Genomic DNA, 21,351 nt, shown 5'->3' on the forward strand with positions numbered 1-21,351 from the left:
TGACTTTATATGCAAATCCTTTTGTCCTCAGTCCTCTTATTGAATTGTCTTCTCTTATTTGCCTAAGTAAAATCTCCAATACCATTACAAACAGAAGTGGGGAAAGCGGACACCCTTGTCTTGTTCCTTTTCTTATTTCCAACTTTTTTGTTACATCCGAATTAACAATTATATTTGCAGATTGATTTTTATATATTGCTTTTATTGCTTGTATGAATTTCTCTCCCAACTGCATCTTCTCCATTGTTGCAAACATAAACTCCCAGTTCAAATTGTCAGAAGCTTTCTCCGCATCCACAAAAAAAACCCCAACCTGCTTCCCTGGGTTTTTATCATAGTACTCAATGGCATTCAACAATACTCGTAGGTTATTTTTTATTTGTCTTTCCGGTAAAAAACCAGCTTGGTCTTCTTCTATAAATTCCACTAACCACACCTTAAGTCTTTCCGCTAATATCTTAGCAAATATTTTGTAGTCATTATTAGTTAGAGATATTAGTCTATAATTCTTAACATTACTTAAATCTAATGTCTCCTTCGGTATCAATGTAATATTAGCCTCATTCCATGTATCTGGCATCTCTGCCCCCTCCAATATCTCATTCATCACTTTTTGCATCAATTGTTTTAAATCCTCCACCATCACTTTGTAAAATTTTGCTGTAATTCCATCCGGTCCCGGAGCTTTACCAACTGTAGTAGCTTGTATTGCTTGCACCACTTCCATTGTTGTTATTTCAGCACCAAGCTTCCCTTTCAGCTTCTCCGGCACCTTAGGTAAATCAATCATGTCAAAATAATCTCTTATCTTTTCATAATCCACTATTTTCTTCTGATATAGTCTTGCATAATATTTATAGAATGCTCTCTCAATCAGTCCTTGATCATATAATTCCTTCCCCTCTTCCATAATTTTACTTATTGTTCTTTTTTCTCTCTTTTTCTTCAGTTGCCACGCCAAATATCTCCCTGGTTTATTGGCTCCTTCAAATGTTTTTTGCTTCATTTTCTTCAATTCCCACTCCACTTCCTTATTTTCCATAACCCTAATTTGTTCTTGCAATAACTTTATTTCATACAATAATTTCTTTTTACCTGGCCTCTTTTTTAATTGCTGTTCTACTTGAATAATTTTTTCCTGAATCTCTTTTAACTTCATTTCTTTTTTCTTTTTGTCTCTACCATTTAAATCCATCAACACACCTCTAATTACTGCTTTATATGTATCCCAGACCTTATGTGTTGACACTCCTTTATCAACATTACATTGAATAAAAAACTTTGTTTCTTTTTTAAGCACCTCCACACATTCTGGATCTCCCAAAAGATCCTCATTAATTCTCCATCTTCGTTTCTTATTTCTCATTCCAAATCTCCACATCACAGGATTATGATCTGAGCTAATTTTCGGTAAAATATCAATCTCTTTAGTAAATACTGCCAATTCTTTAGACACCCAGATCATATTTATTCTAGAAAAGGATTGATGGCTAGTTGAGAAGAAAGTATATTGCTTTGATTTAGGGTTGTATTTTCTCCAAATATCCTCTAAATTTTCTTGTTCCTGAATTTCAAAAACTGACTTTGGTAATTTCCCTGCCCTTACTTTACTTAATGATGAGCTTTTATCCAACTGTAAATCCACCACTCCATTCATATCTCCAGCTACAATTATATGATCATAAGTCCATTGTTCCATTTGCTCTCTTAAGTCTTTAAAAAATAAATCCTTAGAACCATTTGGTGCATATACTCCAAGTATCAACGTTTTTTTGGCATTACATAAAAATTCCACAGCCAGGTATCTTCCATTTTTATCAGAAACTATTAATTTGTGCTGCAAGTCTTCCTTAATATATATAACAATTCCCCTCTTCTTTTGTTTTGTTGCCAAAACAAATTGTTTTCCTAACTTCTTATTAAATAGATATTTAACATCTTGATCTCTAATATGAGTCTCTTGTAAGCAAATCATATTACTTCTTTGTTTAGATAGCCAATGTAACACAGCTTTTCGTTTAGAGGGTGAATTGAGTCCATTAACATTCCATGAAATTAATTTGTACTCCATAATTATAATCTACTTGAACTAGGAAAGTCTTTTCCATTCTCCATCAGAAAGACGTCCATTGCATATTTTGACTTAATCACTTGTCTCCCTGATTGGAATTCAAAAGTCACTCCTTCCGGCAACTCCCATCTATATCTAATTTCAGCTGCCTTCAGCTTTTGTATCAAATCTCTATATTTTTTCCGATCTTGGATCACTTTTCTTGGTACTTCTTTCATAATTCGAACCCTTGTCCCAGCTATTTCCAGTGGAGTCTCAAAATGCCTTCTAATAATTTCCTCCTTCATTCTCCTTGTGGTCAATTGGACAATAATATCTCTTGGTAAATTCTTTTGTTCTGCATACTTTGAGTTGACTCTGTACACGATATCCAAGTGCATCATCATTTCCTCCTCTGTTCTAAAAATTTTGCCAATATTTCAGCTACTTGTTTCAGAGCAGATCCGCCCATTTTCTCCGGCACACCCCTCATACGAATTTGCCTATCCATTGCTTTACATTCCATCATCACAATTCTTTCACACATGCCCATAGTCTCTGTCTTTATAGCCTCTGTTTTTTTCCCCCATCCTGCACCATCTGTTGTGTTTCTTGCAGTTTTTGTTGGGTATTCTGTAAATCTGTTTTTATTGCCTCCATCTCTTTTTTAACCTCCGTTATTTCCGTCTTAATCACTTCTTTAATTTCCATCATTAAATTTTGCTGCAGTTGCTGTTCCATCTCCCAAATCTCTTTATTTCCCTCCGTTATTTTTTTGTCCAAATTCTCCATAGCAGCTTGCCATCGGGCTTGCTTTGGGCCCCCACGAATCTGCTCTCTTTCTTAACTCCATCTTCCTTTTAAATCAAGTCTCAATTCTTTTATGTCAAATTTCAGGCGTCTGCCCTCAGTTAAAATGGCGGTTAAGGCTTCCCTTACCCTTAAGATATTGGGCGATGTTTTTCTATGGTATAAAATGTCGGGCGATCTTTCTCTATGGTAATGATGACAACACAGTGATCTTCCCTTACTTTCAGTGGTGGGCACTTTACTTCCTCTTCTCTTACTTTCAATGGTGGGCGCTTCACTCCCTCTTCCAACGTTGTTTTCCTTCCGGCTCTTCCGACTCTTCCTGACCTCTCCCTCACCGCTCTGTCTCCTCTCCGTCTATTATACTCTGCTGTAACCACTTCCTGCCTCGCGTCGCTTCTTCCGATTCCCACGATCCTCCCTCCGCATCGCTATCTCCCCAACCGCAAGTATGCAAAACAATATTCTTTCTTTGCTCTTTTTAGCTCTTTCTCACTCTCAAACTTCAAATTAAACAACTCAGTTCTTTAATATGCTTTTCCCACTTAGTATCTCAGTTCTTCATTTTTTTATAAACTCGGTATTTGTTCAGTAAAACAGTCCGTTGGGGGAGATAGTAATCTTTACTTAACACAAACTTCTTGGGTTGTACTCACTGCTTCAAATGTCCAATTCTGTCAAATTCTGTTCCTGAGGCTTGGGGTACGACGAGCCTATGCCAATTTAATGACTCCAGAAGCTGCTGCAGAGATTTTAGCCACCCTTCTCCGAGGAGGATCTCAAGGCTTTGGAGGAAAGCCTTTAATTCAGAGCCTCCCACCCGCCGAGACCCTTCACTCTCGGGGCTTCAAGCGTTCCAGCCTGATTTCTGACTGAAATCAGGGGGCTGTGGGCGATCAATGCACCCCACCAGCCAAAAACAGCACTTCAGATGGTCCGGAGCTCCGGATCATGACGGTCTCACCATTACCCCCAACCAGAAGTCTTGGATTCGCTGTTTTTTCCCCATGTGAAATCTTAATCTGGTATTGAGAGCATTATACAAAAGATGCCTTCAGCGTATGACCTCATGTCCCCTAAAGGAACTGACCTTTAAAACCATCTTTCAGATGAGGATAAAATCAGCTAGACAAGTGTCAGAATGGCAGGCACTAGCAGTAGATAGAGAGCCATGCCCTTTCCTCCAAGATGGTAGAGCAAATTATGAACAAAAACAACTTTCTTCCAAAGGTGAACTTCATGTTTTCATAGGACAGGAGAGATAGTACTTACCTCCTTCTAATCTAATCCAAAGCACAGGAAGAAAATAAATAAATCTCACTACCTTGATATATGTAGAGATGTGAGATTCCACTTGGGCAGGACTAAACAGTGTTTCAGAAGTCTGGGACGCTAGTTGTATGTTTGCCGGAGGCCCTTCTTGGGACCTAGAGTGTCCTTTTCTTGGCTAAGTAGGTAAAGCAGAGGGTACATAATTCTGGCATGTCAAGCCAGAGGTCTGGAGATGCCCATAGATGTCAGGGCGCACTCATGAAGAGAAACAGCAACACAGGCATCCTATAAATCCTTTAGTCATTAGAAACGATGGATAAGGTGGTCACATGGAAATCAGTATATTCTCTCATCAAGAAATATAGGATAGATAAGTTGACTTCCCCAGAGACAACCTTTAGCAGGAGGGTACTAATACACACCCTCTAGGCCTGGAAGCCGGACTACCCACCCTGGGGTACACTGCTCTTGTATGTCCCAAAAGTAAGGACTGCCCTACTCCTAGGACCACCGGAGAATGGAAGATTTGTATTCACTTACCATGAAGCTTCCTTTCTTTTTTTTCTTTTTTTTTTAAATTTTATTTTTAACTTTTTCAATAACAACAAAAGGGAAGATATTCAACAGCAAAATAAGATATTGTACAAAGATTTTTAGCATTACATTATCACAAGGATTCTACATCTAAAAGTGATTATAGTTAGAGCTATGAAAAATAATAATTTGGAAAATTTTATCAACATGCCTTAATATTTATGTAAACAGTTGTCTACCTTCCCTCCTGCTGAAATTGCCCACCCCTCCCTCCATCCTTAACAAACCTTCCCTCCCTAACCTCCCCCTACCCCTACAAAGATAGATACAAATTGCTAGATTCACTAATCAAGTGTTATGCACTAAACAAAAAAAGAGAAGAATTACCGTTAAACTTAAATCACTTGATCATGTTATTTAAACAGCTCTCTATACCTTGTGGGTATACTCAGGTACTTGGTATCACTTACCAAGGTAGAAGAGCCGTAATACTTCCTGGAGCTGAACCTGAAATAATATAATGCTTTAAGTTTTCCCACCCCCGAACCTTAATTAGTAAACTAGAACATTGTATTTGTTAGAATATATACAGCTGCTTCTGTGCAGAAAAGTTAGAATTATAAGCATGCTTCAATGAGGAAAATGACTATTAAGTATGTCTGATTGGAATTTTACTACCCTTTTGGGGGGTAGGAGGCTGAGATCTTTTCCTTTTAAGAGATACAGTCTTTGGGTCTATGGGTATCTCCAGATCCATATTCTTCAGCAGGATCAAACCTGATTCTTGGTCTTCTGCCAAATAAGTGTTCCCTTTGTGTGTGACTCGGAGCTTTGTAAAGCTTGACCATCTGTATTCAATTCGTGCTGCTCTAAGAGTTCCTGTGATTAGTTTAAGTTCTCTTCTTTTGTTGAGGATTTCTTTTGGCAGATCAACAAAGACAGCAATATAAGACCCATTATAAGTAAGTGAGTTCTGTTGTCTGATCTTTCTTCTTGAACTCCCATCTGAAAAAGTTGCTAAAATGTCCCTGGGGCTTTTCCTTCGTGGATTAGTTGGCAAACCAAGCCGATGTGCTGTGGTAATTAGAGGGGCAGTATGATCTCTGAGGTTTAGAATTTTTATTAGCCATTTGTTCAAGAAAGCTGCAGGATCTTCATTTATTGCTTCATTTTCTTCAATCCCTCTAAATTTAAGATGAAGCTTGCGATTTGAAAGTTATAGGGATTGAATTTTGCTTTTCATTAAGTCATTGCCCTTTTGCAAGGTTTGGATTTCATTTTGCAATGGAGTACTCAGATCCATTGCACAACCGGCCTTATGAATTGCTCTAGTAATGTCCAATTTTATATCTGAGATCTGGTCAGTTAAATTTGTAATTTTATACAAGATTCTTTGCTCCATTTTTTGCAGCAACAAGGGCAGATTAGTTTCAGACAAAGTTTTACCTGTTGCATTTGCCTCAGGCGCCATTTTGAGTGCTTCTTCTCCAGCATTGTTTTGAGTCTCAGGCTGCAACTGCACGGGAAAGTAATCCTGGAGCTTTTTAGCTGACTTGCCATTTGCATTTTTCTTTTCTGCATTGTTCTTGCCCATTATTTGAGCATTCTTGCTTAAATGAGTTGCTTTCTTATACTAATTGGCTTGAGGGGAGAGCAGAGCTCAGGTTTCTGCGTCTGTCTTCATCCGAAGCAGAGCCACGCCCCCCATGAAACTTCCTTTCTTGGTGGTCCAGGAGTGGGGCAGTCCTGCCCACCCGAGTTTCTTGCGGGGCAGCTTCTAGGATTGGATGAAGAGTTAGGACGATAGTCTTCCTCCCAGTGGATTCAAGGGAGGGATCTTTCTATTTAAAAAAAAATTGAGGGGATTTATTATTTTCCCTTCTGGTATCGTGATGGGGAGTCAGGGGTTGGGAACAGACTGGTGATTCCAGGGACAAGTCCCTCACCTCCAGGATAAAAATCAGCTGACTGACCCTGCTTTCAGAGAGGAGGAGCTATATTCCAAAAGTAAGGACTGCCCCACTCCTGGACCACCGAGAACGGAAGCTTCACGGTAAGTGAATACAAATCTTCCATTCCACCAATTTTTCTTCTAACTTCTTCATAACTGTAGTCTTGTTCACTTAATAGTACTATTTTACATTACTTTCTGGGTGACCAGTCAACTCTTTGTGCCATTTCTTTAATTTTATTATGTTTTACAAGCTCACTGAATGAAAGAACACAAAACAAACCAACCAACTTGATAGCAATCACATAACACACTGACAAATGACCTCCTCTCAGCTCCAATACATGACATCAATAGCTGAATCCTACTGTGACTTGATTGGCTCAGTGCCAAAACAAGATGACACCTGATTGGCTCCTACATTCAAATGAAGGAAAGCTACTTCATATCAACCTAAGCAAGTTGTGCTTCCTTTTCCTGGTTATTTGGCTATAACATTTGATAGAATACAGATAATTGAACAAACTCTGTTGCATTACATTCTTGATTAAATTATCTTTCCATTGATATATAATTTTATGGTATTACTCCTAAAAAAAGTGGTGTTATGAGCCATCAAACCTCAAAAATGCACTTTTTCCAAAAGGTTTCCTCAATTTTGGCCACTAGTGTATATGGTGGTGGAGAGTGCCCTCAAGTCATAGCTGACTTATGGTGACCCCAGTGAGATTTTCATGGCAAGAGACTATCAGAGGTGGTTTACTATTGCAGCCCTGGTCTTCGTTGGAGGTCTCCCATCCAATTACTAACCAAGGCTGACCCTGCTTAGCTTTTGAGATCTTCCAAGGTCAGGGCACCTGACATTCTGTATATTCCAGAAACTTATTTAACCTTTCCTCCCCTAGCTTGTTCATGCAGTATGATTTCTGTCTAGCTGAGCAGTCCTTGCCGTCTTTTGGCATGCATTCACATGGAAAGACAGTGTATGAACAAAGTTTAAGAATCCATAACAGTTCTTGTTACCTACTTTCTTTTTAGCAGTATTCCCATGCCCTGTCTTGAAAGATTGAACTTAAGATAATGTTTTTTCCATCCATTAATGATGTAGACATCTTCTCCAGGATAGATGTCCCGCATTAAAACAAGTGAGATTTCCTCTTCTACCTTTCTTTAGTCTTTTGGAAAGAACTTTTAGCTTGCAACATTCCCAATTAAACTATTTATTCTTGATGTTTTGATAGAGTGCTGCTTCATATGTCACAGAAATTACCAGGCTCATACTTATATGCAATGTGAGTCATACTTTTATTGGTTACTTGTAAAAGTTGTGAGTGACCAGGGTTAGAACTGATTTCCTGCACTGTGTATTAATGGAATTGGAAAAGAAACAAAATATATCATAGTCACATTAGGAATAACACAGCAAATGCATAACATATGCAGGTATCAGCCTCGTTTTATTTCTGTAGCTTGTGAAGCAATACTGAGGCATTCTTCCTAACGGAGGGTAAAAAACAGCCGTCTTAAGACTTGGTCAAAATGGTAAGCTGAGCACCATTCATTGCAAGAGAACTGATCTGTCAACATCTCCTTCCTCAAACAGTTTTATATTTGTTAGCTTCAGTTCTGTTTTCTCATAATTATGTTTTTTGTCAAAATGGTCAAAAGGTTTTTTTAAAAAAAGCACAAAACATCTTTGATATAAAGTGAAATATTGTGCCTAGTATGCCATTTCTATTGTGTTCTACTACATAAATCTGTACTTTGTTCACAGTGTTTCTTTCGATCGTGTGTCAGACATCAATTTTACCCTCAATACAAATGAAAGTGTAAGTATATTCCAGCAGTCATTTGAGCAGGGGAGGGTTTGATGATGTTTAACAGGGTTAGATTTAGGGAAACAGCGTTTGTATTGATGTTTCAGCATTGGAATATATGGCTGTCGAGATCATGGCATTCTTTCCTTGGATGGGTCTTGCGGGGCGGGGTGTTGACTCTCACTGAAAAGGCCCTCTCTCATGTACCCACCAGACAAACTTCTCTAGTTGATGGGATAGTCAGAAGGGCCTCTCCTTGTGATCTTAATTCCCAGGCAGAAACATGTGGGGGAAGATGGTTCTTCAGATATCTCAGTCCCAAGTCATGTAGGACTTTAAAGGACAAAACGACACCTTGAATTGGTCTCAGGAGCAGACCAGTAACCAGTGTAATTACTGTAGTATCAGGGTCATATGCTTCTGATAGCTAGCCCAACCAGCAGTCTAGCTACATCACTCTGCACCAGCTGCAGCTTTCAAACACTCTTCAATTGTAGCCCCAAGTAGAGCACATTGCAGTAGTTCAGTCTTATCAGATATATCTAGTGGTGTTGCCCATTGAAAGTTTACTAACAAAGACAGCTGATCTGCTGAGCCAGTGATGGTCAGCTGGCACTCCATGTGCCACAACCAGCCCCTCTCTGATGTCTGTTTGAGCTTATCCTTAAACATTGCGAGAACCTTAAACATTATGGGGAGGGGGGCATTCACATGGAAAACGTATTGTTTTCTTCCAGTTTGGGATGTATATATTAATTGTGGTAAGTAGCTTTTCCAGAGGCATATTTTCTGTTTTCTAAAGGCAATGTTCAAAATGACTCGGCATTTGAATTGGATGGATTTGCTTCTGAATTTGTTCCAGGGCAATATTGCTTTATTTGAGGCATGCTGCAAGGAGAGAATACAGCAATTTGATGATGGTGGTTCTGATGAAGAGGATATCTGGGAAGAGAAACACATTGCATTTACACCAGAATCTCAGAGACGATCCAGGTAGACTTAAGATAACAAAGAATATTTCTTTGCTGATTGTGGCTAAAATAATAACAACAACATTGATTTATATACTGCCCTTCAGGACAACTTAATGCCCACTACTAAAGATGTTGCATTCTCTCTCTGAATAAATCTATTAGTCATTAGATTTTTAGGTGGCGACAGTCTTAATAAAACTGCATAAAGTGTTTTGATAGTATTTAGTGCAAAGCTCTAATACTAATCAAGACAGCATACTTGTTCCTGTGCTATTGGTGTATTAGTCATGCGTAGAAAATGGCTTAAAGCATTGTATTAAAAGGAAGATGTGTGTCTCATACAATCTTCCATAGCTATGCCAAGCTTCTTATTTTTGTCCTATTATGTCCTTTCCTTGGCAGATTTGTTGTTACTACCTGGAAGATCACTTTTAAACCCAAATTGAGAGTTTAATGTGGTTTACGTTTTAACAATATCTGCAACACTGAGAATCCATTCCCAAATGAATTTTTATGATGTGTCTGCCCAGAGAATTTGCTACTTAGTGTCCTTTTATTTACATCAGAATATAGGGCATTCCTTTTTATTTGGAAAAATTTAAATGTATGTCTATTGTCAAGATGATATGGAAAGGGCAGAAAATTATCTGAAACGAGAGCTAGATCTAATATTTTTTCTCATGTACTGCACCAGTATTTTATTTTGAGTGGAGTGTTGAAAGAAAGAAAAAATCTGAATATTTAGAAATTGTACAGCTATGATTTCATGCTTAACCTTCCCCCAACCTTGGCTTTTGCATATATATTTTTTAAATTGTAAGTTTCAGTTCAGCTTAATTTCTGTTGTATGGTACTTTGGTTTGTGCCTGGGATTACACTATTTATATTGCATACTAGCCAAAATGCCAGGTATCTGAGTTATACTGAATTGTTTTAAATCATATCATGCCAAAGAGGATAGAGTCTTGAGAGAGACAGTCACCCCTTAAAAATATACTGGATTTTAAAAGAATAGAGTCTAGCTATGACCTGCAGATTAGTTTACCTTGAAATACCACCTCCACCCACATAAAATTTCAGTGATGTGAAAGCTCTTGACAAATGAGACTGCTTTCCTGAGTGCACTTAATTTTATGTGTATGTTTACTTCTCAGAAAAAACTGTAAAACATCCTCAGATAATGGTGCATACCAGATATTTCTATGGAATAAAATAGCAGGACAACAACAAATACTTGCTTAAAGACAAAAAAAATCTGGTCAAGTTCATCTAGGAAGAGGCATTGTGGCTTTCTAAGTAGCAGATGAATGCCAATTCTGTGGCAGACTCTTCCACTAGGGCACTTGCTTCTTCTGTTGCCCTCGGGAGACATGCCAGGTTGCACTCCACTGTACTCCCTCTGGAGACGAGGAACAATGTGGAGGATATGCCTTTTGAAGACAAGACCCATTTTCCCTTAAAGACATGATAAATATCTGTCTCAAAAGAGAAAGGGCCATTAGCTAGCCAGAGGGACCGTCTCTTCCTGTATATTCCCTAGAGGGACCGTTTCTCTCCGTATATTCCCGAGAGGACCCTCCGATCGGGAGGAAAGCAATTGTTATCAGTCCCTGGCTTCAAGGAGGCCCGCCTGGCCTCAACTAGAGCCAAAGCTTTCTCAGTCCTGGCTCCTACCTGGTGGAATGCTCTATCTGCTGAGACCAGGGTCCGGCAGGATCTACTATCTTTCTGCCGGGCCTGTAAGATAGAGTTGTTCCGCCAGGCTTATGGCTGAGGCTGGGCCTCTGCTGGCTGGAGGATACAACATCTACCCCCCTTCCCTGTGAGAGTTGCCCACCACTGTTCTTAAGCTGCTGCTATATTCAATTGTACTGTTACATTATTTGTTATTGATTGTATTGCCACCATCAGGAAAAAGAGTGCTGCTATTTTTTATGATATTTTTGTATGATGCTTTCAAATGTTTTAATATGGAATGTTTTAAATGTTCTTAGTGTTGTTATCCGCCCTGAGCCTGCTCGCAGGGAGGGTGGAATACAAATATGATACAAATAAAAATAAAATAAATAAATAATATAGGATCTTCTCTGGTACATAGTCATCAGGCCGCAGGTCGTATGGGAAGCAGCAGCAGTATAGAGGAAGACTATTCAGCTACCAGCCTTACCACCAGCAGTATCCTCTGCACTGTCTGTATCAAACAACCTTGATTCAGAGCTAGAGAAGGAAGTCCTCCCACAAGCAAAGGCAGGTTCCTCAAGTTCATACCTCCAAGGACAACCTGACTCAGGAGAAGCTGAGGGTGGGGGCATCTCCTCTCCCAGAGCACAGGCTGTTAGGGTGGGAAACAGCCATGCATGTACTCTGGGAGGGGAAGTACCCCTCTTCACAGGTTTAAAACTATAGAACGTACTGACTGGCAGGCCTGCACATGTGCAGTCCCATGTGTGCCTGCACAGAAGACTTTAATGAACAACAGTTACAAGTAAGTGTAGCTCTAATTTCCTGTCCTGTGATCTCTGAAGATGCTTGCAATTAAAATACATTAGAGTTACCAACAGGCCTGGATAAAGGTGTCCTGTCCCTTTAATATCAGAGGCTTACTGAGATAATGTTATTTACCAGTCAGTTTTATTTATCTCCATGCCAAGAAAAGCTTCAGCTACCCACTTTCATCCATTTAGACTCTGTTAAAGAGAGAGGACATTTTTTTCCAGGCATGTAGGCAGTGGACATTGCTAAATAGGCATGGGGAGGAAAAACTGGCATGTGACAAGGACGATGGTGCTTTCACCTTGGGTTGTAGTTCCAGCACCTGTGGAGCTGAGCATGTCTCTGAAAACTGCTGTAGAAGGAGAAGATAATCTTTATACTAGTCCTCAAAGAAGGGTAAATCCTTTTTTTATTTTAGATGTATATCATGCTTCTTCTCTTGCAGACTTAAGATTGGTAACAATGGCTTAAATATCATGTGTAGAATACTCTATAGGCATGCAAATAAAACATCTCAAACAGATTGGACTGCAAAATCCCTTGCCACTGATGACTGAGATATCACTTTTTATTAATTAATTTATTTAGAGTATTCCTATACCCTTCACTTTTCCTAACTCAGTCAGGACTCCAGGCAGGTGATTGCAGTAATATTTAATACAAACATAACCATCTATTAAGTTAATTTAAAATAGTTGACAGAGCCCATTTAAGCTGCCACATTTGCTCTTTTAAATCACTGTGTCCTGCATCCTTGCTGGAAGGCCTCAAGGGTAATTTGCCTACCTTACCCCTTCTGGGAGGTTGCTCTGTAGCAACAGAAAAGGCCCAGGTTTGGGCTGTCACAGACCACTTCCTTGGCCTAGAAAATTCAATAACGAATTATAGAAGATCCAAAGATAGGAAAATCAATGGTGCTGGCAGACATTTTGCATCCTTATTATCAAAGAATGATTTGGTGATATTAAATGGATGCATCCAGTTTGATGGGAAAGGAGACTATACTTGTATAAATCATAAAGGGGCAATAGTAGTAGATTATTTTGTTGCATCTGCTCACTTACTCAAAAGAGTTGAAAGCTTGGAAATAATGGATTATTTGGGAGGTGATCACTGCTCAGTGCAAACGTTATGCGTAGATATCTGTCGCCTCTCCCCTCATGTAATGAATTTAGCTTTAGCCCAGACACGTAACATCTTTAAGATCATTGAAATGATGTGAAGCCATGGAAGAGAAAGTTAAAGCACAAATTGATTTGATAAAAACTAAATATATAGGTTCCCAAGAAACCAAGAATATGAGACCTGTGGAGTTTCTAACTGAACTAATTGACCATTTTAAGCCTTTCTTGGTAACAACAAAGTGTATGGGGCTGGGCATACCCACCAGAAACAACTGGTACGATACTGACTGTAATGCACTAAAAAGATCAATTAGGAGCCTTTACAGACGGTTTAAAAATTTGAACAGAACAGAGGTATTGCCAAATATTTTGAAGTTGAAAAAAGAATATAAAAAATTACTGAAATTTAAGAAGTTTGAGGCCCAGAAAAGCAAACAGGAATATTTATTCTGGGTTGTAAAATCAAAAAAAAAATCTGGACTCAATAGCAAAATGATTAAACACAAGGTTCCTAGCACCTTGCCACAGTTCTGCAGCTATTTGGGAAGCTTTTTTTTAACTTCTATCTTTGCAAACAGAAATTGAGATATGCTGGATGGCAGACTGAAGCTGCCACCGGGCATGAAGGAATGGCCCCTGGTAATGGCCAGTGAGGTCAGAATCTTACTCAAGCAACAAAAAAAAGGAAAAGCACCTAGCCCTGACCTAATACTAGCGGAATTGTTTAAAATTGACCCAAATTGGTGTGCACAGGTTTTGGCTTCAGTTTTTGCTGATATAAATAAGACAGGAAATATGCCCGAAGTCTGTCGCAGTGCAATAATTGTCCCAATCTATAAAAAGGTGGATTCAATGGACCTGGCAAATTATCGTCCAGTAAGATTGTTATCCACCATAGAAAAATTTTATGCTGCAGTGCTCTTTGAAAAGCTTAGATCCTGGGTTGAAGGAAATAATATTCTGGGGAATGAACAGACTGGTTTTAGGAAAGGAGCAACTACTGTTGATCATTGCCACACACTCCAGTACTTGGTAGACAAATATACAAGCTCTGGAGAAGGCATACTGGCAACTGCCTTCATAGATCTTAAATCAGGATTTGACACAATCTCCAGACCCCACTTATGGGGAAAGCTGAAGAAGTATGGCATTGAACTGCATCTCCTTTACCTAATACAACAACTATACAGCTATCCTGCTGCCCAGGTTAGATGTGGAAATTCTGGACAGCTATCTGAGCCATTTACCTTAGATAAAGGCGTTAAGCAAGGATGTATTCTTGCGCCCCTGCTGTTTAACTTATATATAAATGATCCTACATCCTGTCTCCTGAGGAATGCTTGCCATCTTCCATATGTGTGTGTCCTTGCATGTAGCCAAGTGTGAAATTCCAATTCTTTTATATATTGATGATGCAGTGATAATGTCCAGATCAGTTGTGGGACTTCACAGATTGATTAAAAACTTTGAGTATTACTGTCACCATGAAGGCTTATCTATTAATGTAGTGAATTCCAAAGTCATGATATTTAGTAAAAGGAAAAGGGTGGAAAATCTTCAGATGGTATGTAGCAGGCCAATCTATGGAACAGGTTAACCAGTTTAAATACCTGGGAATCCATTTTGAAGCATCCCTTGCATGGAAAACACATTTGGATTTGGCGAGAAATACTGCTTTAAGAGTAGGGAGGACAATTGTAAAATATTTTTATATAGCAGGAGGCAAATTTGTCCCCTCAGCCTTAAAGGTATATAATGCCATGGTTCTAAATCAATTTTTGTATGGTGCAGAAGTCTTGATTCAGGCCGCTTCTGAGAGAATGAATTACATCTAGTATGATTTTTTCTGATGCTTATTAACTATTCCCAGATGTGTTTTGGGAATAGCTCTGAGAACTGAATTGGACGAAATACCAATGGAAGCTAAGGCATGGAGGAAAACATTTCTTTTTCAAGTAAAGATTTTGAAATTCAAGAGAGGGTCCACTCTACTTGGACTCATTCAGGCAGATAAATATAATAGTCAATGAGATCAACTATTGGGAAAGAAAATGAAATGGTTAGGAATAACAAACAATATGAGAATAACAAACAATATGACTACAGAGACCAAAGATACAATTAGGCAAATAAAAATGCATGTCAGGAAGTTGGACATTACTAGTATGTCTGTTAGGGCACGGAGGGTATGTTCAACTCTTTACTTAGGTATTGCCCTCCCAATGCAACTGCTTAAGTATTTTTATCATTTGACAGTACCAAAGCTCAGAAGAGCTTTTACTCTGGCAAGAATGAATACTCTTCCCTCGGTGGTTTTGGAAGGTAGATACAAGAAAATACCATATACTAACAGAATGTGCAGGTGCCCATATGATAAAACTGAAACCATTAAACATATGATTGTAGAGTGTCCCATATTCAGTGAGTTGAGAGATAGCTTAATCATACCTCTACTTCAAAAATGGAAGTACCTAATATGAGAGCACAGGTGACATGGTTATTATCAGATACAAATGGTTCTGTTATTCTTTCTGTGGAAAAATATATAGGGGCAATAATTAAACACCTGAGAAATGACATTAAGTAAGGTTCTTCCCATTTTAATTTCTGCTTAAGGCAATAGCTATATGAGAAGTACTAGATAGATAGAGAAGTTTATACCCTTTTAGGCTGGCATAAATTAAGTGTTCATTGTCAGTCTTCCTGTGCAGATCAGCATGGGACTACATGGCTCCACTTGAAGCCAGCTGGCTGATCTTGGGTCAGTCATAGCTTCTAGGAGCTCTCTCAGCCCCACCCACCTCACAAGGTGTTTTGTTGTAGGGATAATAATAACATACTTTGTAAACCACTCTGAGTGGGCATTAAGTTGTCCTGAAGGGTGGTATATAAATCAAATATCATTATTATTACATACACACAGGCCTGCAACTGGAGGATTTTTCAGCTTTTTTCTCCTCTAGTGGAGACCTCTCCTTCCAGAGCACCTGCACACAACCATTTCCCACCAAAAATGCCCACACTGAGCAGAGTGCACCCCCTGACCCTCTGTCCCTTCTTTGCCAATGTCCAGTCAGGATCATTGGTAGGAGCTTCTCCAGTATTTGTACGGTTTGTCTTCATGTCGCTGATTTTCACCTGCAGAGAGAGACAGAAGGAAAGAGTAAGCAGAATCATTAAATTTGCTCATGGCTGATAAAGCTGTATTTTAAAAATGCAGCCAGTGTGCATCAATAATGACGACATATGGGCATTCACTCTGCTTTGTTTGCCTGGGGAAAAGCCACAGCGTGAATTCTTGCAAATATTACCAGGTTTTCACCTGATCTACATCAGAAGCCGGCTTCTGTTCCAGCCACGACAAAGAAGGTTGAGGCTCTCTATAAGATCAAGAAGCATAAATGTCCTTATTTGTTCACGCACCCTCCTGCATCATCCATGATAGTAGAGGAGCTTCAAGCAAGGCAGAGACAGGGCAGCTTCTCTACGCCGGCAGATAAGGAGGGAAGAAAATTGGACATTGTGGGCAGAAAATGTTACTCAGGCTTGGCCCTTACAATCAAAATGGCAAACTTCTTGGCTACCAAATTTTCCTATGGGACAAGATGACTATGTATGTTGACAATTTGCCTGAAGAGAAGAAAGCCCTGGCTAAACTCATTCGTGATGAGGCCATTGTCCTATCCAAGCAACAGATTAGCACCAGCAGACATATTTTAGACACTGCTGCCAAAGGACTGAATACTGCAGTTGCTCTGCGAAGATATGCGTGGCTACGCGCCACTGTGCTACCAATTGAGACCATGAATAAAATAGAAGACATGCCGTTCGAAGGGAACGCCCTGTTCTCACAAGGCAACAGATGAATATTGGAGAAAAAGAAAGACCGGCAGACTGCGAAGTCCTATGGTATAATTTCTCAGTCATCAGGGCTTTTATCATTCTACTGAAGCCCAGACAGGAGAGGCTACCAACCCAAGAGGGAATACCGTTCCTATCGATTCCAATCCTATAGGAACCAGTATCCATACAGAGCACAGTACCCAAATCAAAACTAGTCCTGAAGGTGGTCAATGGGAAAAGCGAAGACAAGTCATCAAACTCAAGCCCAAAAGGATCCACCCCAGGGGCGGAGCGATCAGTTATGACTAGCAGAGAGTCCATATGCGACCTCAAAGTTGTTTGGAGACAGATTAGCGCAATTTTTTGAGACCTGGCATGCTATCTCTAACGATGTGTGGGTTTTGTCAATCATTAAAGAAGGTTATAGGTTGGAATTTAACACCTTGCCTCCTACTTATTTACCTGAACAAGCTCCTGTAAATGTGTTGCCTGAAGTGCAACAGGCGATTGAGTCCTTATTGGATAAAGGAGCTCTACAAAGTGCCTTCATCAGATAATCCTTTTGGATTTTGTTCACATTTCTTCTTAGTAGACAAGAAGGATGGAGGAAAGAGGCCCATACTGGACGTGCGGGGTCTAAATGATTATTTGCACTTGTTCAAATTTAGAATGGTCACATTGCTATGGGTAATCAATATGACTCCAGCGAACTCTTGGTTTGCTGTATTAGATTTACAGGATACATATTTTCATATTGCAGTTTATCATGAACAAAGAAGATATTTATGCTTTAACTTTCAAGGTGAAAATTTCCAATACACACCACTACCCTTTGGTTTAACAACAGCTCCTAGGGTTTTCACTAAGTACATAGCAGTTGTAGTGGCCCACCTGAGGAGGTTAGTATGTGCTGTTTATCCTTGTTTGGATGACTGGTTGATTGCTGCTCAATCATCAGAAGAATTACATTCACACATACAGCTAATACTTAAGATGTGTGCCAATCTGGAACTAATAATCAATGAGAAAAAATCTAATCTACAGCTGAATAGAGTTGTTAAATTCATTGGGGCACGGTTGGATGCTTTATCCAATAGGGCATATTTGCCTCCCGATCAGTGATAGGATAATAAATTTAGTACAGGCATTCTAGAGATGCAGGAGCTATTCAGATCCTGTTGGGCCTTTTGGCCTCCACTACTACATTAGTACTCCTAGCACATTTGAGAATGAGACCTCTACAGCTTTGGTTCATTCAGAAGTTTGATTCTCAGACACGGTCACCTCATCCAAATTTTTGATTCTAACAAAAATATTGTGTTCCCTGACGTGGTGGAATGACCCTGCTAATCTAAAAAAGGGGACACCATTTGGGTTAGCATCTCATGATGTCACCATTACTACAGACGCCTCATTAGAGGGTTGGGGAGGTCATTGTGAGGATTCAACTGTCAATGGGGCACGGTCAGTAAGGGAGAAAGAACATCATATTAATTTTCTAGAGCTAAGAGCGGTCTATTACTTAACTCATTTGCAGATATGCTGGCTGGAAAAAGAGTTCAGGTTCTGTCAGACAATATGACAACTGTTTTTTATATAAACAAGAAGGGAGGAACTGTGTCATCAAAACTATGACGAGAAGCCATCAGATTATGGGACTGGGCTATTTCTCGAAATATTTTGCTTTCTGCACTCCATATTGCAGGTTCCCAAAATACAAAAGTGGACTACTTAAGCAGATTAGATAGTTCCCATTACGAGTGGGTGCTATCGAACAAATATGCTCAACAGATATTCCAGAAGTGGGGGTGTCTGGACACCAATTTCTTTGCGACCCCAGAGAATATGAAGGCCCCACAGTTCTGCTCCAGAGGGGTGGGTGGGCAAGAACTTGAAAGGGGACGCTTTTCAAATAAAGTGGTCAGGAGGCCTCTTTTATGCCTTTCCTCCAATTCCACTAATACAGAGGACAATCTGCAAATTCATAACAGATCAGACCACCTGCATCCCAATAGCCCCTTTCTGGTCACATCAACCCTGGTTTCATACACTCAAGAGCATGGCCAAGGGGAATGATTTACACTTCCCAGTAATTCCGAATTTGCTTTACTTTGATCAAACATGGCACCACGACCTGAACAGGCTACACTTAACAGAGTGGTTCATAAGACACTGAATTCCCAGTTTTCTGAAGAGGTAGCGAATATCATTCTGAATGCTCCCAAACCCTCTGCTAGTAATTCTTATGCACTAAAATGGAACAAATTTGTTGCATGGGCTGAACCGAAGGGAATATCTCCTGAGACCTGTCCATTAAGTGACATTTTTTTATTATTTAGTGTCTCTGCTTAATGCAGGTTTAGCTTCTTCATCTATTAAAGTTCACTTGGCGGCAATATCTGCCTTTCATGCCAATGTAGATAGTAAGACAGTCTTTTCACATTTTCTAAACTTTCTCAGGGGGTTATATAATTTGTATCCCCCAAGGACACAAATGGTACCTCAGCGGTCCTTGTCACTAGTGCTATCCAGTGTCATGCTTAAACCCTTTGAGTCGTTAGCAACATGTAGTTTAGCACTACTTTCAGCTAAAGTAGCCTTTTTATTGGCAGTTACCTCAGCTAGAAGGATTAGTGATCTACAAGCGTTGAGGATGGACCCACCTTTTCTGCAGATATTCCCAGACAAGATAGTAATGCATACTAGCTTTCAGTTTCTACCTAAGGTCGTTTCCAGATTCTTTTATTTTTAATTTCTAACATAAAAACTACAAAAAACTACAGAAATATAAAGGGAAAAAAGGGGACTGGGGAAAAGGGAAGAGCAACATATAAACAGAAAACGCACACTACGTCTACATGTCTTGTATTCCCTTCATGCTGCAATTTTTCTTTAAAGTTAACTTTCTAACATGCTATCAGATTGGTAGATCTTATAAAATACAGACTACATTCAGGATCAGGTCTTCTCCCCCCCCCCCGCATCTCGGTCTCAGTTCTCTCTGCGCAGCTACAATAGCTGCGCTCGTTCCCTCCTCCCCCCCACTCTCCCCTTCAGACTTCGGACTTTCTTCTTGCTGAAACTCCTGATGGTTAGACAAAAAGTCTCTCAGCTGTACTTCCGATATTATCTTGTAGGTTTGATCCTTGTATCTGAACCAGATGCCTTCCGGAAACAACCATTTGTATTTTACATCACATTTCCTCAGGAAAGCTGCAAGTCTTTTATACTTAAATCTCCTTTTACGAGCCAAAAATGGAACATCCTCCAATATCTTAACCTTATTGCCCAAATTGTCCAAGTCCACATTATACGAATTATACAAGATGGTGTCCCGAGTCTTCTTAGATGAAAAGTCAATAATAATCTCGCGAGGCAGCTGACGCTTCATTGCATATTTTGAAGATGTCCGACGGACTTCCAAAATAGCGCTTTTTAACTCTTCTTTAGTTGCCTTTGCGAATGACGCCAAAAGTTCCGACACCAAATCTTTTAGATTTTCACTTTGCTCCTCTTTTACATTCTGGAGACGCAGTACCGTTTGGGCACGGTCCACTTGTAATCCTATTATTTGATTCTCCAAGAGCTTCACTTCTTTACTTGTTGCTTTCATGAGTACTACGTTTTCGCGTGCAGACTGCTCTGCTCCAGACGCTGTTTCTTTAATGGTTTTCACTTCGCTTTCCACTGAATCAACCTTTTGCCCCATTTCATTTAGCTTCGCTACAAAGGGCTGCATAGCTTCAAAGACCGCTCGTCTGACCATCTCTTCCAGGGTTTCCCCCTTCCCCTGTAACATCACCATCACCGATTTACTCATCGCAGGGCTCTGCTTTTTCGTCGCCATCTGGGAGGGGGGCGCCAGCTAAGTTCCGAAACTCTGTGAAGGGGAAGAAATCCGTGCCTTCTTAGCTTCAACTCCCACCAATCCTTCGCATACGCTTGGAAATCAGAAGGGATTCGCTTCCTTACAGGTTTTCACCTTAAATCTGCTTATTGCCGTTCTCCATGGCCCGGCAGCACGCGATGTGCTGCGCAAGTCTGCCGGCCTCCGTTGGAGCAAACGGGCAATTTACCCCCTGCATTGCTTTCATGGGGTTCTTTCCGAAGCGCTCCGGACCCTGCCTCCCTCACTGGGAGTCCTGGGGGTTAACCCTCGCAGGTCAACCGCCCGGTCAGGCTGCTCGGACGTTTCCTCCCGGACCTGCGGAGAGGAGCGTCCGACATGGCCGGGAAAACGAAACCGAATCGCAAGTAGTTTCCAGATTCTGTGTGGCTCAGTGCTTATCTTTACCAGTGTTCTTTCCTAACCCTACATCTACAAAAGAACAGACACTTCATCATTGGATGTTAAGAGAGCTATTTCATTTTACATAGATAGAACAAAAACATTTCATAAAAGTCAAGCCTTTTTTGTCTGTCATTCAGGACAAAACAAAGGTAAAGCAGCTTCAGCACAAACCATTTCTAGATAGAACCTGTG

The 21,351-nt window shown here is 40.0% G+C and overlaps 1 protein-coding gene across 5 annotated transcripts in view; it reads left to right on the forward strand.

Annotated features, from left to right (window-relative positions):
- The window catches only part of PPP6R3 (protein phosphatase 6 regulatory subunit 3), a 180,290-nt gene that overhangs the window by 130,070 nt on the left and 28,869 nt on the right, over positions 1-21,351 (forward strand). For all 5 annotated transcript variants that reach the window (XM_054972443.1, XM_054972444.1, XM_054972442.1 and 2 more), the window contains exons 17-18: positions 8,392-8,446; positions 9,297-9,427. In XM_054972443.1, the coding sequence (XP_054828418.1) occupies positions 8,392-8,446; positions 9,297-9,427 (186 nt within the window). The remainder of the gene's footprint in view (positions 1-8,391; positions 8,447-9,296; positions 9,428-21,351) is intronic.

Source organism: Eublepharis macularius, chromosome 2 (genome assembly GCF_028583425.1).
Source record: "Eublepharis macularius isolate TG4126 chromosome 2, MPM_Emac_v1.0, whole genome shotgun sequence".
In the NCBI taxonomy this organism is placed as follows: Eukaryota; Metazoa; Chordata; class Lepidosauria; order Squamata; family Eublepharidae; genus Eublepharis; species Eublepharis macularius.